Source organism: Panthera pardus, unplaced genomic scaffold (genome assembly GCF_024362965.1).
Source record: "Panthera pardus isolate Hobbes unplaced genomic scaffold, ASM2436296v1 HiC_scaffold_16, whole genome shotgun sequence".
Taxonomy (NCBI): Eukaryota; Metazoa; Chordata; class Mammalia; order Carnivora; family Felidae; genus Panthera; species Panthera pardus.
In genome coordinates, this window is record NW_026526721.1 from 40,234,850 (window position 1) to 40,259,558 (window position 24,709).

Below are 24,709 nucleotides of genomic sequence, written 5' to 3' on the forward strand. Positions count from 1 at the left end.
AAAAGCACATTCAAATTTGAGCCGGAGGACACAAGGCTGAGAAGAAAGGTCTCTGGGAAAAAAAAATAGAATTAATACTCTATTTGGCATATTTTTGCATTACAATGGTATCTGCTATATATAGGTGTATGGGTATTTGCTGTATCTTTTGATGCTTTTGGGAAAAAGGAAATATAAGCAAAAGAAAAATGATATAAAATGATAAGACTTTTTTAAAAAATCAAAAAATTGAGAAAGGAAATAATCATTGTACACTACGTTGTTCAGGGGTGAACAATCATTTACATGGCCATAAAAATGGAGACAATTAACTACATAAAAATCCTATGGTGAGGTAAAGTGTGGGATGATGTTAGTGGAAAACAACAAAGTCTTCATTTTGAAGTATCATGTCTAAAACTGATGAATCAGGAGCACCTGGGTGACTCAGTCGGCTGAGCAACCTACTGTGACTCAAGTCATGATCTAGCAGTTTGTGAATTCGAGCCCCACATTGGGCTCTGGGCTGACAGTGTGAAGCCTTCGTGTATCCTCTCTCTCCCTCTCTCTCTGCCCCTCCCCCGCTCACGCTCTCTCACTCACTCTTAAAAATGAATATTAAAAAAAAAGTAAAATTGATGAATCGAAATTGTAGCATAAGCATGTTATGCCAAAATATGAAAGTAGAGAAGAAACAGGTAAAAGAGTTGAGGTGGGAGATGAAGGAATTGAAGAAAAGGGACGGGTGAGAGGGTGAGGCTGGGATTGCTGGCATGATAATTACTGATTATAAATCATTTATATTATCAGACTTTTAAAACTATATGCATGCATTATTTTGACAAAAATATCAAATTTTATTTTATTCTTTATTTTTATTTTTTATTTTTGTTTTTATAACCTTTTTTTTTTTTTTAGCATTTATTCATTTTTGAAAGGCAGAGAGAGACAGAGCACAAATGGGGGCAGGGACAGAGAGAGAGGGAGACACAGAATCTGAAGCAGGCTCCAGGCTCCGAGCTGTCAGCACAGAGCCCCACGTGGGGCTCGAACCCACGGACCACGAGATCATGACCTGAGCCGAAGTCGGCCACTCAAAAGACTGAGCCACCCAGGCGCCCCTTATTTTTTATGTTTGTAATTTTATTTATTTACTTTTTATTTTTTTTAGTGTCATTTGTACTAGAGAGAGAGAGAGAGGGAAAGAGAAAGAGAAAGAAAGAGCAGGAGAGGGGCAGAGAAAGACAGAGACAGAATCTGAAGCAGGCTCCAGGCTCTGAACTGTCAGTACAGAGCTGGACGTGGGGCTGGAACCCACACACTGTCAGATCATGACCTGAGCTGAAGTCAGATGCTTAACCAACTGAGCCACTCAGGAGCCCCTTAATTTTTACTTTTTATTTTAATCTAAATTTTAGTTAACATACAATGCAATATTAGTTTCAGGAGTAGAATTCATGATGATCATCACAACAAGTGCCCTCCTTAATACCCATCACCCGTCTAGCCCATGCCCCTCCCACCTCCCTCCATCAACCCTCAGTTTGTTCTCTATCATTAAGAGTCACTTATGGTTTGTTTCCCTCTCTTCTCTTTTTGTGCCCCTCTTCCCATATGTTTATCTGTTTTGTTTCTTAAATTCCACATGAATGAAATCATATGGTATTTGTCTTTCTCTGATTGACTTATTTCATTTAATGTAATACATTCTAGCTCCAAACACATGATTGCAAATGGCAAGATTTCATTCTTGTCGATGGCTGAGTAATATTCCATTCTATAAGTATCCCACATCTTCTTTATCCATTCATCAGCCGATGGACATTTGAGCTCTCTCCCTAGTTTGGCTATTGTTGATAATGGTGCTATAAACATTGGGGTGCATGTACACCTTTCAATCAGTATTTTTGTATCCACTGGGTAAATACCTAGTAGTGCAATTCCTGGATGGTAGCGTTGTTCTATTTTTAGTTTATTTTTTTAAATTTCTTTTTCTTTTAAATGTTTGTTTATTTTTGAGAGAGAGACAGAGTACGAGTGGGGGAAGGACAGAGAGAGAGGGAGACAGAATCTGAAACAGGCTCCAAGCTGTCAGCACAGAACCTGACACAGGGCTCAAACTCACAGACGGTGAGATCATTACCTGAGCCAAAGTCGGAGGCTTAACCAACTGAGCCACCAGATGTGCCCCTATATTTAGTTTAAAAATAATAAATTTTGGGGGGATGCCTGGGTGGCTCAGTCGGTTGAGCCTCCCCGACTTTGGCTCTGGTCATGATCTTGCAGTTTGTGAGTTCGGGCCCTGCGTCAGGCTCTGTGCTGACAGCTCAGAGCCTGCAGCCTGCTTTGTATTCTGTGTCTCCCTCTCTCTCTGCCCCTCCTCTGCTCCTACTCTGCCTCTTTCTGTCTCTCATAAATAAATAAATGTTAAAAAACATTTTTTTAATAAAAAAATAATAAATTTTTTTAAATGCAGAAGCAAATAAAATACCAAAATATGCTGCATATCATTTGAGAACATTCATAAATGTTATTTGTTTCCTAGATGTAGTATGACAATTGGTACTCTACCTATAGCCTTAAGAAAACAGTTAAGCTGATCAGATGTTTATATTATTAGCTTCATTGTTGATACAAGTTAACAAACACAAAAGTCAACGTGATGGGCACATTAACATACACCTAATGAGTTTAAGGTTAATTGCAGTGGCAGAGTTTTACTGTAAAACCTATAGAGATGTAGAATCTGGTCATGTGTATGTACAACTGCGTGAAGATACTGGTTGCAGCATTCTTGCAGTATTTGCAATTTGAATTACAAAAATCCGCCACATTTTATGGGCATACATAAAAATGTGCATTAATAACTATATGGATTGTAGACATGAATTTGCTACTTACAACTCTTGTGATGTGAGTTGATAATATTTGGTGTCAGCTAAAGGTGAAGCCTTAAGAATCTACAAGAGGAAGGGGAGCTTGGGTGGCTTGGTCTGTGAAGCATCTGACTCTTGGTTTTGCCTCAGATCATTATCTCATGGTTTTGTGGGTTCCAGCCCCGCGGCGGGCTTGGTGCTGGCAGCGGGGACCCTGCTAGGGATTCTCTGTCTCCTCTCTGTCTGACCTTCTCCCACTCAGGCCTTCTCTGTCTCTCTCAAAATAAATAAGTAAACTTAAAAAAAAAAAAAAAAAAAAAAGAATCTATAAGAGGAAGAGATGAAGCATTAGAGGAGAAAAAAGGAAATCAGACAGGAAAAGAAAGATGAAGAACAAATGGCCATTGGTATAGGAAAACATTGTATCTTGATTGTTCTATGTCACTGTGATACTGAATTGTAAAGAAATAACTGTTGTGCCCATAAGTGTGAGGATGCTAGGCAATCCTCGCTAGAAAAAGTTTCAAAAGACTGTGAATTCCAAAATACCTATCTTCATGGAGAGGAATAGAGTTAAATGATGAATAATTACCAGAAAGGAGTTTCAATCCTGATTTAATGCTGGTTTTCTAAAATAGAAAATTGAAGTGTTTCATAGACATTGTAAGTTATAAAGAACTCCCTGATGATATATTATGACATCCCTCTTATTCCCATTAACTGACAGATTTTGAAACATGTTGATGGGGTTTTAGCAGTGATTAAATTTGTGTTTATTATAAGCATTCTTGAAACATAGGGTGTAATGTGTACAACTACTGTGAACAACTAGAAAGTGTAGGCTACTTATAGAAGAAAACACAGGAATATTAAAGCTGTAGTTTGAAATTACTTCCCCATTACATACTTAGTAATGAATAACTTGGGAAAAAGAAAGAAGACTTAACTTTGTAGATATGCAACTAGATTTTATAAAAGTAAATTTCAAAGTATTCAAAAAAAGAGGTTTTTAAATATTTGTTCAGCAAATTCTGAATATTCTCATTAATGGTATAGGTGAATCATGTGCTATTGCTGTTCTTTGCAGTTGGATATAACTATTGTTAGCAGGTATCAGTAAAGGTCTACTTCATATTTTGTGTGACAAAGATAACCTGTGCTTGTTGTAAATGTCAATACACAGGGATGTAAAAAAAGCAAGTATTCCCTCCCACCCCATTCAATATCACGTCAGTAATCTTAACATATGGTATATATCGACCACCTTATGTGTAGTACATTTATATAGCATTGTTTTCTTTTCTCAAAAAGTGAGAAAATATTTTGTAATTTTTTAACTTAGTTAATATTGTAGATACCTTTTCTGATCCATACCTTTATTTTTAAATTGTATTTATTTATTTGTTTTGTTTTGAGAGAGAGAGAACATGCAGGAGTGGGAGGGAGGGGCAAAGGGAGAGCGAGCAAGAGAGAGCGAGAGTGAGAGCAAGAGAGAGAGAGAGAGAGAGAGAGAGAGAGAGAGAGAGAGAGAGAGAATCTTAAGCAGGCTCCACGCTCAACGCAGAGCCCAACTTGGGACTCCATTCCAAATCCTGGGATCTTGACCTGAGCCAGAATCAAGAGTCAGATGCTCAACCGACTGAGCCACCCAGGTGCCCCTGATTCTTACTTTCAGATCACTTGAATACTCTGTAATATGGATGTGTCATAATTTTTGGACCATTCCCCTATTGCTGGACATTTATAGAATTTGCAATTGTTTACTATTACAATATTAAAATAAACTTTCTTTTACATATATCTTTACATAATGACTGTTTTGTTCCATAGGATATATTCATAAAAGTCAAATTTGCTAGATGAAAAAGAATACATAAAAGGGTGCCTGGGTGGCTCAGTTAGTTAAACATCTGACTTCGGCTCAGATCATGATCTCGCAGCTTGGGAGTTCAAGTTCCACGTTGGGCTCTGTGCTGACAGCACAGAGCCCAAAACCTGCTTCGGATTCTATGTCTCCCTTTCTCTCTGTCCCTCCCCCGCTAAATAACATTAAAAAAAAATTTTTTTTTAAAGAAATAAATTCAAGATAGGAAAAAGGCATATAAAAACAATGTTTTCCATTACACATTGATTCATTTGATGCTTGAAAAGAAAAGTTTGTAGAATCTGTCATCTAATAAACATCAGCTCAGGGCATTGGTTTCTGTATAATCATTAGTTAATGTGGTACACCTGTGACTACCTTGATATCCAGTATTCAATGGAGCTCTTGATTTACCATGGGCATTGCATTGAAATGTGTGACAGGTTTGTACTTTACAGGTATTTAAATTGGTCAATTCCATTGCTTAATAGATTTTAATGTGAAAATACATATTTTGTGGATTATAAAAACTACCATATTTTCAAAGGATATGCAGACCATTTAATCCACAAATTTTCAATTTTTACTGCTCTTATACAAAATAAGACTTTGAGAATCAAAACAAAACCAGTGACAAATATTTGGCTAAGTAGTCTTATGACGAGTGCTTAAAGGAGCTGCCTAGAAAAGACAAGAAATGATATGTCCTCCTCAGCCCCCATCACTGTATTATGACAATGATTATATTATCACTAGAATGTATACTCCTTGAAGGCAGGAATTTTTTATTTTCTCTGATGTGTCCCCAGGGACTAGAGTAGTATTAGGTACAGGATAGGGACTCAATAAATACTAATTGCGTATTATTCCAGTTTAACTAAGAACTTGAAGACATGGGCTTTTAAATGATCTGATTCTAACACTTAAACAAGAGAGATCTAAGAAATATTCACTCCACATAGTATGCATATAAAACAACCAAAATTAAGTAACATATTGAAGAGTAATCAGATGGAAATCATACCATACATTATCAAATACATCAGATCACAAGTACTTCTATTCTACCACCTAGTTTTAGCTTTCTTAGGGCTAGGTTAGCTAGCCTGAACCCAGAAGCATCTTTGCATCATGACATACGGTGTTACAGGTACATAATACAACTCAGTTTACACATAGAAAAAAACGGGAACTGTTAATGAGACCTAGAGACACATATATTCAATTGGTTTACATTTAATAAAGGTTTTGATGATATTCTTTAGGAAAAGTAAAGACTTTTCCTAAAAAGATCATTGATGGGTTAATGGGTTTATATTAAACTGCAAGCAGAAGTATTGACTGTTTTTTTTTAAGTTCCTTTCTACCATTTTGATTGCAGGAAAAATAGTTAATTACTTTATAAATTCATTAATTTTTTTTGTCAGACAGGAGAAATATATGCCCTCAAAACTACATAAAACTACTAAAAGGCAAGACAATTTGCAACTTCTATGCATTTTTTAACCCCCAGTGGTGAATAAGAATATAGCAAATCTTTGAAAAACCAATAAAATGTATAAAGTGCAAATTAGGCCCTCGTCTTTCATGATTAATATTTCTGTAAGTAGAAAATGAAAATGTTTCCAATTAAAAGCACTGATTAGGTTATTTTAACTTACCTATGTGATTTTTAAGGAAAAGAGCTATCTGTAGCTATGATGTGAATCTGATTTGACAGAATATATGCTGTTACATTAGACACAGGCTAATAATCCTATAGAGATGTAACTAGTAGAAAAAACTCAATTAGTAAAATTCTGTTATTTTGGAACAATAAAATATGTTACTTAAAAAAATGAAATACAGGATGCTTGGCTGGCTCGGTTGATAGAGCATGTGACTCTTGGTGTTGGGGTCTTGAGTTTCAGCCACACATTGGGTGTAGAGACTAAATGAATAATTAATTAAAAAAATATATGTTACTGACTCACAAAATGTACTTTCAAAAACTTCTGAAACAATTTTTTTGAAATTTATTTCTAAAAGTCACAGAGACAAAACTTTAAAAGTGACACATTATACTAAGGATACATGCGTGAGCAAAAAAAAAAAAAAAAAAAAAAATCATGGGAATACAAAAATAAACATAGTAAACTTTTAATGAATACAGTATCTTGGATACAAGTAGAATACCACTAGGTAAGAACTGTATTTACCTTAGAAGTCTATGATAGTATGGATTGAGATAAATGAAGGTTTAGGACAGTCACTTCACTATTCACAAGTTAATCAGTGCTGACCAGAAACTAAAGCAATTTATTTCAGGCTAAGATTTTCAATCAAATTATAGGATGAATCTTCTATTTAATGAATATGTTTTAAGGTGATTTGTACTCATTTAAAGTCAGTTGGGGCAAGTCAAACCACAGAGAGCCCTCACAAAGACTAAGCACCAAATGACGAAATGTTTGTGGCTTTCGTTTTGGGCCACTTTAAATTTTATTTTGTTTAAATGTGTTTTCCATTAACATTCACATACAAATTCTTTCAGGCAAAAGTTTTAACATGGAACTTTCTGCTTGGAGATCTTGCCAACTTTTACTTACAACAGTTTTTAAGCAATGAATACTTCAGAAAAATCCCAAGCTGATACTTAATTGGTTACAATTGTAAGATGCAGAGCTTTTTCTTTAAAGTTTTCTGGTCCCCCAAAATCAGTAGGGCCAAATGCATTAACTGGAAGTAGCATTTGTTTAAAAAAAAAAAAAAAAAAAGTTTTAAAGATGATAATGAATAAAATAACTATTTAGGCTCTCATACACAATCTTTCTAAATTTTCACCCTGTAGGAAATAATTACAATGTCTTTCAGGCTTGCTATATGCCCCACAGAATTAAAACAAAACAAAACAAAACAACAACAACAAGGAATTTAACATTTCAACAAGCTAGTAACTATTTACTGTAAGCATATAGTGAAATTCTGGAAGACATACTACCATACTTCAAGAAAACACTATTAACAGGTAAGCATGTGTTGAAGAAGGCAGTTTATAAATGAAACATTACAAATCTTATGTTTATGCATACAACTTATAAAATAGAAAAAAAACTGCTATTTTTCCAATAGTATAGCATCACACTAACACTATATAGTTAAGATTGAAAGCTTCTGTACACATGTCCATTACACCTTCATGGCAGCATACACCTTAGACATTTTCGTTTGTTATCCAACATATGCCAACCATGGCTTCACGGATTTGTACCAGTTTGAGCAGGCTAAAGCAATCATTCTGCCTTACCTATTGAACTATGAGACAAAGTTAACCAGTTTCAGGGAACAAAAAGTTTCATAATCAGTAAACAAACATATTAAACCTCCACAACAGGATGGAAAATGCTTCTAAGGACATGATATGATCCTAATAGGAGGAAGAATTATGCCCCTAGATATATATGTGGGAATAGTTAGGAGCCTGGAGAAATACATGAACACATATGGGACCTAAACGATCATCAAATCAATAATAACTACTAGAAACTCAAATGTGAATTATTGGTTTTTCTTGTGCAACATCATCCAGTTTACTGCTTAGGACTACTCAAAACTGTTCTGCCACTATGTGTTTGCTGTTAGTGCAAATTAATATTAAAATAGGGAGCAGTCTGAATCACATGGAATTTTGAAAAATTAGAATGATTGTATATCTAACCTTATTTTTGTATTCTGAAAATGCTATAAAACTCAATTATTTTCCTAGCTTCTTAGATATTCTACCATCTTAGTTAATTCAAAAGAAACATGGTTGCCTGCAAATTCTTTACTAGGGGAAGTAAAAGCAAAGTATATTTTGGTTATGTTTTGCTGCTGGTCTCCTCATGTATGTGCTTTAGCAATGACAGCACTACTCCAGGCATTAATTGTGCTACTTTACATAACTAAACGTGAGAAAAACTCAAATTTTGCCGAGCAATTTTTTTTTTTTCTTGGTGGCAGGCTTATTTTAAAATGAAAACAACACAAAAACTAACATAAAATCTAAAAATCAGATGGGCACTTTGACAACCCGAACTAGGAACTTAAGTCTGTAAAAGAAACTTAAGACATGGAAAGCTGTTTCTGGAAAACATAACCTTCTTACTCACTTTGGTTTGTTTTTTTTTTTTTTTTTCAAATGAAGATTTGTGGCAAAATGACCTCAAAGATAACTCCAAGTCACATAGGGCATTCATGTTAGTGCTTTGTAATAGAAATATATTTCATGAGTATTTTAAACTTAAACGTTTTCAAGAAATTTAAGTTTGTTTTTTTTTTAAAGCTCTAGTCCAAGTCTTCAGCTGTTTAGTTTTTAAAAAATATAATTTGGGTCTCCAATGGAGAGGATATAACTTACAGGATAAGTGAGGTTCGCAGAGATCATTTCCTGAACATGGTTGACCTTTAATAGGACTGATTATTTCCTCACCCAAACAGTTATGCAGGATACTGCCAGATCTCCCACTACAAAAATCTTGCCAGTCTTTCTAGACAATTGTTTACCATCCATGTTTAAAAACCTTGCACCACCAGAGGCAAAAGCGCATAAAAGTGAAAGTAAGTTAACTCGGTTCTATTTACCTAGTCTTATAAATCATATGGAAACATTAATGTATAGAAAGTAATTTCCTTATTATCTGATCTGTCAGCCAAAAGCTAATTACTAGTCTTCTGTAAAAACAGGAAACTCAATCATAAAATGTCTATGTTTAAATAAAAATGCCAATCTTTAAATCTTTTAACATCAAGACATTGGGAAAAAAAAAAGCTTGCAAGTTCAAGATGATGCTTGAAATGAAAGCTATGGTTAAAAAAATTTGTTTATAGTAAGAGACTAAAATCATGTCACTGCAAAATTCCCCATGGCTTTTGGCACTGACATTAAAAGAACGATTTTAGTCTTTTGGTCACTTGAAGCTGCTACTAATACAATAAGCCTTTCAAAAGGGTGAAAAAAAGACAGTGAGGAACTGAAGGATAGATAAGGTAACTACATCATATACAAGCATAGTTTGAAATAAAGACAGTCATTTCTGCAAGGGATCTGAAGATAGAAGAACAGTTTCCCACCATCCCTTCCTTTTTGAAGAGGATCCTCTAATCAGAAATAATTCCTTTAAGTTACTGTGAGTGGTGTTGCCTGGCAGCAGCTTCAATTTCCTAGGCTAGTGTTCAATCCAAGTAATTAAGTAATTTCACAAGGAATAATCATATATGGCAACAGGGTAAAAAAGCAGGGCAGTTCTTCCATGCACAAACATTTCAGGAGAAAAACCATCAATTTTAAAGATAACCATCAGGTTTCAGGTATCCTAGCACACTCTAAACCCTAAGTTTTGCTTTACACCATTGGTGACTAAAATTAACAGTAAGTTTTGCAGTGAGGTTTTTTTTTTTTTGTTTTTTGTTTTTTGCCTGCAACTATATACACATTGCAAAACTATTCTGCATCACATGATTTTAAATGAAATAAATATAAAAATGAACCACACAATCAACACATAACTTTAATACTCCACATTTATCTTGATCACAATGGTGGTAACCTCCTTGTCAACAATCTTGGGAGTTGAGGAGCTGATTCTCATTCTCATATCCATCAGGCAGGTATGCTCTCCTCAGCTGGTCTGACTTAGGTATGGAGCCTCCATTCTTCACATGGCGAGACAGGAAAGCACGGACTGCTGGGTGATCAGCTTTCTCGAGTGGGATGTTGGCTTCCAGGCACATTTTCACAAAGTCCTGGATAACACTGACTTTCTCTGTTTGCGCAGTACTGTTGCACTGAAGGGATGCAGTTAGGGGCCTCTGCTTCTTTCTCACGTTCTGCTCTTCAAATTCGGCCTTCCTCTTGGTATGAGTCTTTGACTTAAGGTGGTCACTAATGGCAGACTTGCGAACATGATTCAGAACCACATTGCAAGAAGTGCAGAAGAGTTTTCCTCCATCTTCGTGCAGCTCACCTCCAAACTCAGTGACTCGATCCAGGGGAGTCACATACAAAGCAGTCTTAGAACGGTTTCGGGCAGGTGGTGCTGTCACTACAAATCTTTCCATTCTGACTCTGAATAAGGTTCTTCAGAGACAAGAGAAACAAAGATAAGTGTTATAACAACAATTCATTCAGGAAGTAATTAACAAACAAAAGACAGGTATGAGTATTTTAAGATTTAAAGATTTCAGAAAACTTAATTCAAATTAATAGACTGTGTCTATTAACTCTTAACTTACCTGAAAATATGTAAGGGAAGGCAAAACCAGAGCAAATTACTAGTAACAATCAGGTCCATTCCTTGAATTTGATGAAATTCAAATAAATTAGAATTATGAAAAAAGAACTTCCAACTATTCCAGATGTCACTATCTTTTAGGAAAACCTGATCTGATGCCAATATTTAGGGTATCAATTATATTACTCTCATTCAACTTAGATGTGTATTGAAGTTTAAAAGAGCTTCTTTTCCCATCACAGTTTTGGGGCAACTGATTTTAGGAACACAATTGTAGGGAATTATGTACAAAGTCTGTTCAAACAGGTGGGCCACTAAACTGGCTTATTTCTATATGAAGATGGATGTAATGTCCAAAACTGTTCGGAAAAAACAAAAAGTAAAAACCAAGAAAGAACACAGACCAGCTGCAATTAATAGCAGCAACAAGGACATTAAATTTTAAAGCCAAAATACAGAGCTCAAAGTAAGTCATGTTTTAAAAAGTTTATTTATTTGAGAGAGACCGAGCACAAGTGGGGGAGGGGCAGAGAGAGTGGGAGAGCGAGAATCTCAAGCAGGCTCTGGGCTGTCAGCACAGAGCCCAACATGGGGCTCAACCCCTTGAAAGGCAAGATCATGACCTGAGTTGAAATCAAGAGTCAGACACTCAACTGACTGAGCCACCCAGGTGCCCCAGTCATATTTTAATGCAAATATACCTCCACTGAGTTTTATAAAGGTGATGATCAAGATATGCAAATGCTTTTTCTAATACTTGTTTCCTCTTTTTACCATTAAAAATACCTTTGTTAATTATTTATTTTACCTATTAACTAGTAAGTTAGCACAAATCTAAAAAGTTAACATAGTGCCTAGTATATGATAGGTGCTCAATCACAATTCGATGGAAAGTAAATGATTATCTTTGTTATTTTTCTGAATCTTTAACTCAGGAGTGGCATGATAATTTATTAATTTATCCTAATAACAAATTTTTATGATTATTACCAAAATCATGACATTACTTCTATGGACACTGAAAAATTGAGATACCAAACAAATATTTTCAGTGACAACCATTTGTTCTCTGGAGCTATTCCTTCGGACTAAGCTCTTACATTAACCTATATATAACAAATTAAAAAATCAGCAATAATGAAGTTATTCCCTTAACCCATACTAGAGAATTCATAGCTGGGTTATATGAAATCTCTCTCAAAAGACCTCTAAATTGCTAATATATGTGTTATGTATGACACCTGTGGACATAAATTCAGAAAGGTAACATTTCACAGAAATTCTGGAAAATATGATAAAGTTTAGATTTTAATAGATTTAATTGTTTTCTTTCCATTAAAAAAATTGTTTAATGCTGGACTCTCATGTGTCAAATTTTGTTAGACTACAGGTTTTTAATGGCATACAAGACAGATATGATTCCTGCCCCACAAAATAGTAGTGAATTATTATTACACATTTTTGTACTTTATAATAGTTTCTTTCTTTTTTCTTTTGTTTTTTTTTCCCCCCTCTTAAGTAGGCTTCACATCCTGCTCGGAGCCCAACACAGCGCTTGAACTCACCACCCTGAGATCAAGAGTTCGATGTTCAACTGACTGAGCCAACCAGGCGCCCCAATGGTAGTGTTTTTACTCTTACAGCAAATCAGTCCCAAATATGATTAATGGTTCTAGGCTAGTAATGAAAAACATTAAGTATCTGTGCCCAGGAATGCTTAAATTTTTCAATGAGAAAAGTCCTCTGTCTTTAAATATTTGGATTTCAAACTTTAAAACAATAAACATGTTCATTATTCTTTGAAGCATAAAATGCTCCATCATTTGTGCTAATGCTAAAGGCCTATACATTCCAAAGACTTGTAACTTTCAAAAAGTCTGTTTGTGTTACTGCAGAGGCAAATATCCACCCAGTAGAGGATGCCCGACTTTACAGACCTGAATAACAAGTGTTTTCAACAAAAGGTAAAGATATTTTAAACGAGGAAGTTAAAAAGTTAGCCAATAAAAGAGAAGCAAATTATTTACTAGATCGAAATAAAACTCGTAAGTTTTCAAGTTTAAATGTTTACCCGGTCAGTTTCCAGTTTTTTCGTCTTGATACTTAGCAGTGAATGGTCTCCAGAGCAAAACCAGAGACGATGGAAATCCTGGAACTTTCGTTTGTTCAAACCCGGAGATGCTTTCAAATCAGTTTTTCAACAAGTGGTGATGGGGAAATAGTTTCTGGGCTTGCACCCTATTTTCCCTGCGGTGCCGGGAAGTCATGCCTTTACTGTAAAACATGAAAAACAAATGGAAAGAAAAAATGGGGGAGGGGGAGGGAAGAAGGGTAGATAAAAAGACGAACAACACAGCCACCACGCAGGTGTCTTTGAAATCGCTCCCTTTAGGTAACTTCACCCAAATCCGGATCCCAACGTTTACCTCAACACCTCCACACTCCTCAACCCAGTCCTTTCTCAGTTGTCTGCCCCGCTTTGCACCTCCTCGCGCGCCCCAGGCCCGAGGGTTCGGGAGGGGGAGGGAAAGGCGGGGCGCGGGACGTTCCCGGCGTCTAGACTCCCTCCTCCCGCGCCAAGCTCAGCACGCTGGCGCCCCACAACCCTTGCCCCGCTAGCTGGGCAGGGCCGAGACCCAGCCGCCGGCCGTGGGCCCGGGAACTCGACAGCAGAGTTGGCGGCAGTCTCAGGGGAGGAGGCGGCGGGCGCCTGGCGGAGGCGTCCGCTGTCAGGCTTCCCGTCTCCTCCCTCTTCCTCCCGCCGACAACGGCGCCCCGGCCCCGCCCCCGGCTCCCGCTTCAGGACGGAAGGCCCCGGGCCCAAAGCCCGCACCAACGGCCGGGCCCACCCTCGGCCTCCCTAGTTCCTCGGTACCGTAGGATCGGGGCCGCCGATAGGGGAAGTGGACGAGACCCGGCCGGAAAGGAAAGGAGGAAGAAGAAAAAAAGGAGCCAGGGGGTGAAGGAGGAGGAAAACCCGCCGCCGCCGCCGCCGCCGTCGTCGTCGCCGTTGCCCGATCGAGCCCCGCGGCGGCCGCCGTGTCCCCCGCCGCGCCCCGTCCTCTTGCGCCGCCTACGGCAAAGCTCGTAGGCGGTCCCCAGCAACCGCCGAGCAGCATTGACCAACGGACCGCAAGTCTATCAAACAGACGGCTGATTCGGCCAATGGGAGTGGAGGGGTGGGCATGTGTGTGATTGGCAACTTGATATATCCAATGAAAACTGGGGGCGTGGGTGGGCGGAGCCGGAAGTAGAGCCAGCCGAGAGGCCCCTGTCCGGCTCGGGCGGAGGGAAGGGGGAGGGAACTAGAGGAGGAGGAGGTTAGCCGAGGCAGCTACAGCGGCGGCGGCGTAGGGGCTGGTACGCGCTGGGCGGCGAGAGCCTCATGGCGGAGGAAGAGAGCGATCAAGAGGCCGAACGCCTCGGAGAAGAGCTCGTGGCCATTGTGGAGTCCCCGCCAGGCCCTGTTGGGCTCAGAGCTGCGGGTGACGGCAGAGGTGGCGCTGGCAGCGGCAGCTGCGGTGTCGGCGGCTTTGGGATCAGCAGTCGGGATTACTGCCGACGCTTCTGTCAGGTGAGGCGCCCGTCGGCCGCCCGGACTTGTCACCCGGGTCCTGGGCCTCCCTGCTTTTCCTGGCCTTTTCGTTCTCGAATCAGGGCTGTGTCCGGTGTCCGCTCTACCAGCCCAACAAGGAGAGAGAGTGAAGCTCCCTCCTCCACCTATCCGGCTTGGGGTGGGGGGCAGGGAGCGGGACTGGGATGACCCGCGGGTTTAGGGTTGCTGAGAAAGTGAGTTTGTCAGGGGTTGGAAGGGCTGGAGAGAAGGGGGGTCAGCTGGCAGGAAAACTGTGTACTGACATGCCTCCTCTGCTCCAAACAGACCCCTTTCTGCCCGAGGGTCCCGCCTTCTTGGGTTTCCTACCCTGTTCCTTCTCACCTCATTTGGAATCTCTGGCAACATTTCCTGCCTTCCCTTCTCCGCCCCTTGCCCCCCGTATTCTCCCCTTTTTCGGAGATGGGAGGCGTGCCATCTCTCTACCGCCCCCTCTCCTGTCATCGCCACCCCTCCCCCTCTGCTAGGGTCTCCTGTCATCCCCTCACGAGATCCCACTGGGCCATTTCTCCAGTTGGTTTTAGGCGCTGACCCACTGTTAGTTACTTTTTTGGGAGGTGGGGTTAAGGCAGTGTGATTGTCATCTTTCCTTTTCTTACCCCGGTTCCCCGACACACGTAGTTTGTTTTTTAATGAGCTGTTGATAGAGAAAGTAGTTTTCCTTAAACTATTGCTCCGATTACCTCACCACCCCCATCATGTTTTAAATTACAATGTATTTTATGTAGCCTGTAAAATACAGTGTCTAAACAGTGACGGTAAATTATTTACTTGGTCGTCTGCCACTACGATTTGATGTAGTTGAAAGTGTTTGACTGTAATCAAATATTATAGCAAGAAAGTACTTGTCTAGGGGTAAAATTTGTGTAATTTACACTCACTTCTACGTGTATTTATACTTTAAATATTTCGTTCTCATTCACCATACTCTTGCGAATTGGATTTTTTTTTTATTCCTTTAACACTCCATTCCCTTGTTTTATTTGTTTATTATCTTACAGTATAGGGTTTGAATCATGGCTCCACCACTTCCTAGTCTTGTTACCTTGTAACCTAAGTAACCTACTGGTTACTTAATCTCTCTGTGCCTTAGTTTCCTCTTCAGTCAAATAGGAAGAGTAATTAAATGGGTGAATATGTAAAGGGTTTGCATCTTTTACATGTTAATTGAAGGTAGCTATTAATTTCATCTTGGTAACAAGTAGGAATGAAGTTAACCAGCGGTGGGCATTGTATTTGCTGAAATTTGATGTTATGCCTTTCCAGGCATTGAAAGAAAACGGATGGATTGACCTTTTCAGTTAAGTTTTTAATGTTTAAATTGTTTTCGACTCCCTCCTCCCACCTCTATAGATAAATTGGTTTGAAGGTGGAAATTGTCTTGGGATGAAGTGTGTCAGTTTTCTTTGACATTGCTCTTTGGTGACTTTCTTGGAAGTATATGTTTGCATATGCTTTGGTATTGGCATTCACTGGATTTAGAGGCTCAGTGTCTTTACAGTACATATCTTCTTATTGTGTATTTTACGTGTAGAAACCATGTTATCAGTATACTTTGCATCTATGGGAATTTTAAACTTCCAAAAATTAGGTTACAGTTGATTTTTTAAATACATTCACGGGCAGAAAGGGTTTTTTTCATTTTTTTTCTATGTATTGCTTTTTATATTTTTAATGAGCGACTTGGCTTTGGTTACATTTAGCTTTGTGGATTTACTTGATCAGATAATTGTTAATTGCTGTAGCACTTAAAATTTTGAGGCCAGAACATTTTTGTAGAACTTTTAACTATTCTTCTTCTGTATCTTGAAATCGGTTTTAAGAACAAATGAATAAATTTGGCCTGGGAAATACAGCATCCGAACAGTGACAGTAAATTATTTTAAGAACAAATGAAGTTGATGGTTCTATAAAAGTTCGCTGCCTTCTAAATATCCAGGAAAGTAAATTAAACAGGAAGTACTTAACGAACCTTTATTTTATATTGCTAAATTATGAGTTAAGTTAAACTGACATACTTTCATGTTACCAACTTTTACCTGAAACCTCATTACATATTTTATAGTACTCTAGATTACCAGTAGATTTGTTCCTGGGTTCTTGTCCTATTTCCACCTTCCAGGTGAGCTTTGTAAAGTCTTTTTTACATTAAAACTTTAAGATGGAATAAAAGATTATCTGTCTTAAGTTGAATTTTATCCATTGATTAATATAATCTAGTATAGTAGTTCTGTTTCATTTGCCAGTAAAGGAAACAGTGGATCATATAATCTAATTCCCAAAGATTTTCTTTTTAAGCATTTGGTTTTCTAATATTCACTAAGGATAATATGAAGTAATTTATATTCATTAGATTACTTAATCATGGGTAATCTGCAAAATGCATAATATGCACTTGGGTGGGTGTCGGTTAACATACATGAATTAGGGACACCTGGGTGGTTCAGTTGGTTGGGTGTCCAGCTTCGGCTCAGGTCATGATCTCATGGTTTGTGGGTTCGAGCCCCATATCAGGCTCTGCAGTGACAACTCAAGCCTGAAGCCTGCTTTGGATTTTGTGTGTGTGTGTGTGTGTGTGTGTGTGTGTGTGTGTGTGTCTGCCCCTCCTCCTCTTGTGCACGTGCTCTCTCCCTCTCTCTCTCTCTCTCTCAAAAATAAATAAGCATTAAAAAATAATTTAAAAAATACATGAATTATACACAGACGGTTCTGGCATTGAAAAGAAAGGCTTCAATTTATCTTCCTCCTTTTAGAGAGAAATATGAACCAAAATTTCTTGGCAGTTAGTTGTGTGGGTGAAGGGAGAGAGGAAGGAACACTTCAAGAGAGGTTCTTGTATCTTTTACCATAGGGAGAAGTAAAACAGAAGACAGAGGTGATATAAAGTGGTAATAATTATGCCTACACTCAGTGCAGTTGATGATATACTTTTCTGTTTGAGAAACAATACAAGTAATTGTAAAATCTCAGATTAAGGGAATAGCCCCTCAGCTTTCAGCTAGTTTTTGAGGTGATAGATTTGAGAGATTGAAAGTGTTGGTTTCCAAATAGTTACCTGGTGTAGTGTTGGACTAACTGCCCCTATCACATCCTCCCTTGGCTCTTATTAGTAGACCCTGAGCAAATGCTTAAATAGAATTGGCTTGTAACTGATATTTAATTTGCTTTTAGGATGAAAGGAGGGGGAGAATAATTTTTATTGAGGGCCTGCTAACTCTTAAGGCCTTCATATTGGTTTTATTACACAAGTTACATAGTTGAAATTGAGGCTTGAACAAGTTAACTTATTTTCAGTTCTAGTAGGAGGGTGAATTGGGATTTGAACCCAGCCTTCAATTCAATTTCTCTTGAAATCACAAATAAATCTTCAAATAATTATAAAATGATTTTTTTTTTTTTTTTTTTTTTTTTTTTTTTTTTTTTTTTTTTTTTTTTTTTTTTTTTTTTTTTTGGCAAGTGGTGCAAAGGGGAAAAGTAGTTACCGGAAGTACTCTGGGAATCATGGGTGAAAAGTTGTAAAAGTCCTCTTTAGTGTCACAGTATAAAAAATACTTCAAGAAACAGTCAGATAATTATTTCTCTGACTTGTTTGGTATTGTGAACTATTTCTCCAATGCCTGAAGGTTGTAATAATTCAGCTTACCTTGTTGGCTAGATATATTGAAATGTTTTCATCGAAAACTGTATACTAACAAGTTAAGAACTTTCTTAGTTTAGTGCCAGAATGAATATAGTGAGTGATAAAGAAGTATTTCTGGAAACACATTGATATGTTGACTAACATAGACTTTTAAATTGTTTTTTACTACAGTAGAGTTAATAGCCATCCCATGAGGATGTCATGAGTATAAAAGGAGTGAATGAACCTGAAGTCCTCAGTACTATACCTAGCACATAGTTAAGATTAAATAGATAGAAGCTATTAATATTTCTCTCCTGCAAAATCCTCTGAAGGTTTAAGAGGGACATTAGAGATAATCTAATCTGTAAGTCACTTATAGTTTATATCCCACAATAAAATTTAGAGAAAATTTGGGAATGTTACAGTTCTAAAATTCTGTTATTTAACTAGAAGATCCTGATGAAATATTAAATGATGTGCAAAAACAACAGCATTTTCTCAGAGATTTTGTTTCCTTCAGCGGACATTTGGCAAAGACAATATTTTTGATTATCTTAATTGGGGGGTTGCTACTGGTGTATTGTGGGTAGAGGCCAGGGAGGGTGTTGAACATCTTAAAATGCACAGAGCAGCCCAGCAACAAAGAATTATCTGGCTCAAAATATCAGTAGTGCCTAAATTGAGAAACCCCACTATATCTTTACTTTGGAACTCACTGGATACTTTACATCTGTATTACTGATACAAATGGCAAAAAAGTATTCAGTGATCCTTAAGAAAATTTTAACAACTACTGTGTACTGGGCACTTGAATAGGTACCCAAGAGACAATGTAACAGATAAAAAGGATTTGCCTCATGGTTTAAACATTGTTACTTTAGAGAAATTAAAAATTTAATTGTATTTGGAAAATATAATCTTGATTTCTTAGTCTTAATATAGAATTTACATAGTATTTATAGTTCTTTAGTAGTTTCTTAGGGTGTAAGAATGCATTATTAACAATTCTTGCTATTAATTGGAATTATTTTTAATTTACTTTTAATTTTTATAAGTGTTTTATATGTATTTATTTTAAAACATCATACAGGACTTGAATATCAGGAATTGCATTTTGCTGATAATAGAGACTTGACTTGAATACCTTAAACAGTTGTATACATTTCTTTTTTTTTTTATGTGAAAAGTCTTGAATGGGTAGTATAGGAATGATATAGTAGCTTTATGATCATTGTACCATCATTTGCTCTTTCTTATCGGTCGTCCTTGTCTTATCTCACATTTGCTTCATGACCCAAGATAGTTGCTGGAGTCCCAGTCATCACATCTGGGTTCTAAGTAGCAGGAACAGGGGTAAACCAAACATATATTGCCCAAATCCTACTCAGTGACTTTCATTTTCATCTTGTTAGGTATCTCCATCTGGAAAAAATGCTAGGAATTTTCTTTTTTTTTTTTTTTTTTTTTTTGTATCATTTTTCCTGATAAACACAGGTCTGTGATTTTGTTAGCAAGAAAGAAAACAAGAATAGGTATTAGAGAGGCAACTAGTCCCCGCCCCCCCGGTTTATCATAAAAAGCAGCATATACTGTCCCTTTCTTAACCCACACATTTCCCAAAGGCAATCAGTTGCAACTCTTTTATAGCTCTTATGATCTTTACCTCCATGTTTATAAATATTTTTTTTTTTCCTAGTTGTAGATATGATCAGTTAGCCAGCCTACTTGATGGAGGAGATGGGGAATACCTTACCATCTCACTGTTCAGTTTGTACACTTTGAATTTACCACTCCTCCCCTTTTCTCTATATCCACTTCCCTACCCTCTAACCCCTTCCTCCTCTGCCCTATTACTTCTAAGTCTCTTATAGTTTAGCCTTTCCAGAGAATCTGGAGTTTACATTGATTTAGTAGAGGAAGGGATCTTGGGGAGACTCCATGGGTCTGTTTTTCATTCTACTTTCACCTCCACTTTTAGAGATATGTGGTGTTTGACATTCCTGAGATTTTCTGGTGTTCTTCAGTACAAATTAGCTTGTTCCCAAATTCCCTTCTCCCTTTCTAAATAATAGCTATCTAAATCTTGTCATCTCTCCCTTTTCATTGTTTTTTTCTTTGTGAGTTAAGCTCTTTTGAAACAAAAATATTTTTACTGTTATTTCAGTGGAGTTTTCAAATGGGAGCAGAAATAAATGTGTGTTCAATCTGCCACATTTAACTAGAAGTCTCAAATTAGTTTTTCAGCTCAGCAAAGAATAATAGACATGATGAAAAGGAAAAGAACTGAAACTAATTCATAGTGATTTATTTACTTTTGAAAAAGAGTATCCTACTTCGTGATATACTCTGTAGTGAATATTCAGAGCTAGAAAAAATTTCATCACACAAATTTACTTTGTTCCTTTTGGCAAAATAATTTTTTTATTACTAAATTGCAAATTAAAATTTTAGCTTTTCAAAGATAGTTTTCAAAATTTGGCACATTTGGGATATTTCCAGTGTTCATAAAGGGTGAATTCCATAGAAACATTAATTTATTATAATTAGTATCATATTAATATATTACATTACATACATTATATTACATTAGTATAATTATAACTTATTATAATTTATAACTTAGGGTTATAAGTTAGTTGATTAGTTGATCTCAGTTAGTTGTTGTTGCTGTTGTTGTTTAATGTGTTTTAGGTTGGTTTTCAGAATTGAATGGTACTAATTTTTCCTTAACATTACAATATTGAAAATAACCTTAATGAGCAGTTAGGGGAGTTGTTACATATAGTAGAATCCTATGTCCTCCCAACAGTCATGTTTTTAAAGAATATTTATTCATATGAAAACTGTTTGTTGTATAATAACTACTGAAAAAAACACAGGAAGCAGGTAATGTCACTTCTGTATATAAAAAAGACTGAAAAAGAAATATATCAAATCGTTAATGGTGGATAATTTCTTAGTGATAAGTTTATAGCTGAATTTGATTATTTTCTTTACACTTATTTATTTTTTATATTTTCTTAGTTAAACCAACTACCTTTACAATCAGAGGAAAAATAAAGTATAAAAAACACATTTTGGGGCTCCTGGATGACTCCGTTACTCCCCGACTCTTGATTTCAGTTTAGGTCGTGTTCTCACAGTTTGTGAGATCAAGCCTTACAGTGGGAGCTGTGCTGAGTGTGGAGCCTGCTTGGGATTCTCTCTCTCCCTCTGTCTCTGCCCCTCCTCTGCTCATGCTCTCGCTCTCTCCCGAAATAAATAAATGAACATTAAAAAGTCCACATTTTATTTTTTTCTCTTTCTACCTCTGTATCTTATTTTCTGTAAATAAATGCACTAAATGCCAGATTAATTAAGTATAATGAAATTCAACTCCTTGGTTCCTAAAAGTATGTGCATTTTTTAAAAAAATGAATTGGTTAAGTGAACTTATGAAGGTCATTTTAGGTAAACCAATGAGACCCTAAATTTAAATAACTCCTTTATACACAGTCTTACACTAAAAGTATGTCCATACTGCTTTCTAATAACCATCATCAGTCATACTGGCTTCAAAAAATTGATCTCCATTTTAATTTTGTAGATAAAATGGTAGAAGAAAATATTTTTAAATGAAGTTTATTGCTGTTGAGTTTTTTAATGATACCATCATTTTGCAGTTCTGCCAAACAGAAGTGAGGTACCAGTTGTACTATTATTGTTGGCACTGAATCTTTGTTTTCCTGCCAAAAAGTGTTAAACTATACCTTAGCAATTACAAACAAAAGCAAAAAGAATTTTAAATTAAATTTAATAAAGCTATGGCAAAATCTGTGTCTGGAAAGTTATTTGAAAAAACCAATGTGATCAGTAAAATATGGTGAATTGGTATACCATTTTAAATGTATACTAATATGTAATGGTAAGAATATTAGGACATTTGAAATCTGAGGTAATTTATTTGACTAAATACAGATCCTACTTATGTTATAAATCATTTATGGTAGTACCTGCTCTACACTGGAGAGTATTTTTAAGTTCCGTAATTTCTAATAAATCTGGTATTGGATAGGTAACCTTTAGCTTTCATGTAATATGTATCACATTGATTCCTGAGCTCCCTATTTCTCTGACAGGTCAGTTCATTGTTTCACCAGTGTACTCTATTCAGTATGGATCTGTTCCCTAGTATGAGACCCAATCAGTGTCACCTGGTTAGAGCCATGGTGGAATACTGGTGGCAAACTAAACATGAGAGGAGGTCAGTCTGTATAATTCGTTACACAAGACCTTAAAGTCCAGCACAGTGACACTCTGTGCAAGCACTCGGGACACTCAACTCTCCAAACAGTGGTGAATATGAAAATAGCTAAAAGGCTTTCCTTTTAGGCTGTAGGGAAAAGAGTCATTGATATTATAGTCGAAGCTTGTCAGTTATAGAAGGCACTGGATATATAGTAGTAAGCAAACAGTCATTGTCCATGTTTTTGTGTACAGTTATCACTTTGATAAGTTCTATGAAGTATGGGTATTCAATACTATAAAGCAGAGGCCTACAAGAGACTTGCCTATTTTTGGATTCTTGGGCAAGTTGAAGTCCGCTGAGATTCTTTGTTTTGTTTAGTTTGAACATGTTGAATTTAAAATGCCTTTTCTCATCCAATGAGAGATCTTAAAGATACCTGGATTTACAGAATCCAGAGTGCAGAAATGCGGTCTGGTCATCTTAGCAGTGTGAATGGATGGCATTTGAAGCCATGTGTATGTACAAGCTAACATAAGGAGATAATATGGAGTGGGAAAAGAAGGGGACTTAGAAATGAATCTTCAGTGACTACACAGTACAGTTGCCTGGTAGAAAAGATTGAGTCTTCAAATGAAGTCTGAGAAAGAGTAAAGACGTTGGAGAAAACCAAGTAACTATGGTATCACAGAAATCAAGGGTAGAGAATGTTTCAGGATAGAGTGAATGGTGCTTGACATTGAAAGCCATTGAGATCCAACCATTGAGTTAACATGGAGGTCTTTGGTGACTTTAAGCAGAGCTGTTTTGATGTAGTGATGGAAGTAGGAATCAGACTGGAGTAGTTTGAGGAGTGAGAGGCAAAGAAAGAGAGACAGTAAGTATAGATAACTTTTAAAGGAGAAGGAAAGATAGGTAGAAGGTGGAGAGCTTATAGATTAAAGCTGAGGATTTAAAAAAAATAAACTGGTGAGAATTTGGCATGTTTAAAATCTGATAAAAATGATTAATTTGAAAGGAAGAGGTAAATCTACAAAAGAAAGAAGGGATAATCTATAAAATAAGATTCCAAAAAGAGAAGGAAAGATAAGATTCAAAACACAAATGTAGGGGTTGCTTTATATAGGAGTTTTGGGGTAGCAGGAGAGTTCATCTGTTTAGAGTACGTGGCTCTGGTTGGAGATTTAATGTGAATGGAGTTCTAAAGCGGTAGCTTCTTAGAGATGTGGGTAGAATTTACTGACCTACAGAACCATTTGAGTTTGCTGATTATGAATGTAGAGTAACCACTAGTCTGTACTTTTGTTCAGCATTGCTTACCTGTGTAGGTGAAGGCATGGAGAACATGATTAGTTATATTCATTCAGGGTTAAGTGATATTTTATAATTGATCAGTTAATTAACTTTGAGAAAGCGGGAGACAGGCTCATTTTCTGGCTCCATTTGTGGTAAAACATGGTACAGAGACGTGAAAAGAGGAGAGAGAGAGGGAAGAGAAGTAGTTATGTCTGTACAGTAGCCCCCTTTATCTGCAGTTTTGTTTTGCAATTTCAGTTACCTGAGGTTAGCTGTGGTCCCGAAGCAGATGCTCCTTCTTTTGGTATACTGTCAAAAGGTCATGAGTAGCCTAACACTATGTCACGTTGCTTATGTCATTTACCTCACTTCATCTCATGATGTAGGCATTTTATCATTTCACATCATCATTAGAAGGGTGAGCACACTACAATAAGATATTTTTGAGAGAGAGAACGAGAGATCACATTCTCATAACTTTGTTACAGGGAATTGTTATAATTGTTCTACATTATAATTAGTTATTGTTGTTAATGTCTTACTGTGCCTAACTATGAATTAAACTTTATCTTAAGAGGGGAGCCTGGGTGGCCCAGTTGGTTAAGCCTCCGACTTAAGCTCCGATCATGATCTCACGGTTTGTGAGTTGGAGCCCTGCATCGAGCTCTGTGCTGACAGCTTGGAGCCTGCAGCCTGCTTCTGATTCTGTGTCTCCCTCTCCTGCCCCTCCCTGGCTCATGCTCTGTCTCTCTCTCTTTTTCAAAAATAAATAAACATTAAAAATAAAAAAACTTTATCATAGATATTTATGTATAGGAAGAAACATAGTATTTATAGGGTTTGTTGTACTATATGTGGTTTCAAGTATCTACTGGGGATCTTGGAATGTATCTCCCAAGGATAAGGTGGGGGGACTACTGTAGATATGAATAGGTGCACAGTGTTGCTGTATATACCACAAAAATTTGTGTGGAGATATATAT

At 37.1% G+C, this 24,709-nt stretch overlaps 2 protein-coding genes across 4 annotated transcripts in view; one reads left to right on the plus strand and one right to left on the minus strand.

Annotated features, from left to right (window-relative positions):
• Positions 1–7,163: 7,163 nt before the first annotated feature.
• On the minus strand, positions 7,164–14,016 carry CGGBP1 (CGG triplet repeat binding protein 1). 2 transcript variants are annotated; one of them, XM_019429953.2, is made up of 3 exons: positions 13,846–14,016; positions 13,042–13,244; positions 7,164–10,816 (listed from the first exon to the last, which is right to left on the minus strand). In XM_019429953.2, the coding sequence occupies exon 3, from the start codon at positions 10,795–10,797 to the stop codon at positions 10,294–10,296; it is 504 nt and encodes a 167-aa protein (XP_019285498.1). In that variant the 5' UTR covers positions 10,798–10,816; positions 13,042–13,244; positions 13,846–14,016; the 3' UTR covers positions 7,164–10,293. The 2 variants fall into 2 exon arrangements, with proteins under 2 accessions (XP_019285498.1, XP_019285499.1); XM_019429954.2 differs by lacking the exon at positions 13,846–14,016 and adding an exon at positions 13,397–13,548.
• A 99-nt stretch (positions 14,017–14,115) lies between these two features.
• ZNF654 (zinc finger protein 654) overlaps positions 14,116–24,709 on the plus strand; it is a 94,781-nt gene continuing 84,187 nt past the window's right edge. For both annotated transcript variants that reach the window (XM_019429951.2, XM_053903231.1), the window contains exon 1: positions 14,116–14,544. In XM_019429951.2, the coding sequence (XP_019285496.2) occupies positions 14,356–14,544 (189 nt within the window). In that variant the 5' untranslated portion in view covers positions 14,116–14,355. The remainder of the gene's footprint in view (positions 14,545–24,709) is intronic.

Bases quoted from the DNA above. Each gene is read 5' to 3' on its own strand.
- CGGBP1 (XM_019429953.2), bottom strand. From the start codon at position 10,797: ATGGAAAGATTTGTAGTGACAGCACCACCTGCCCGAAACCGTTCTAAG.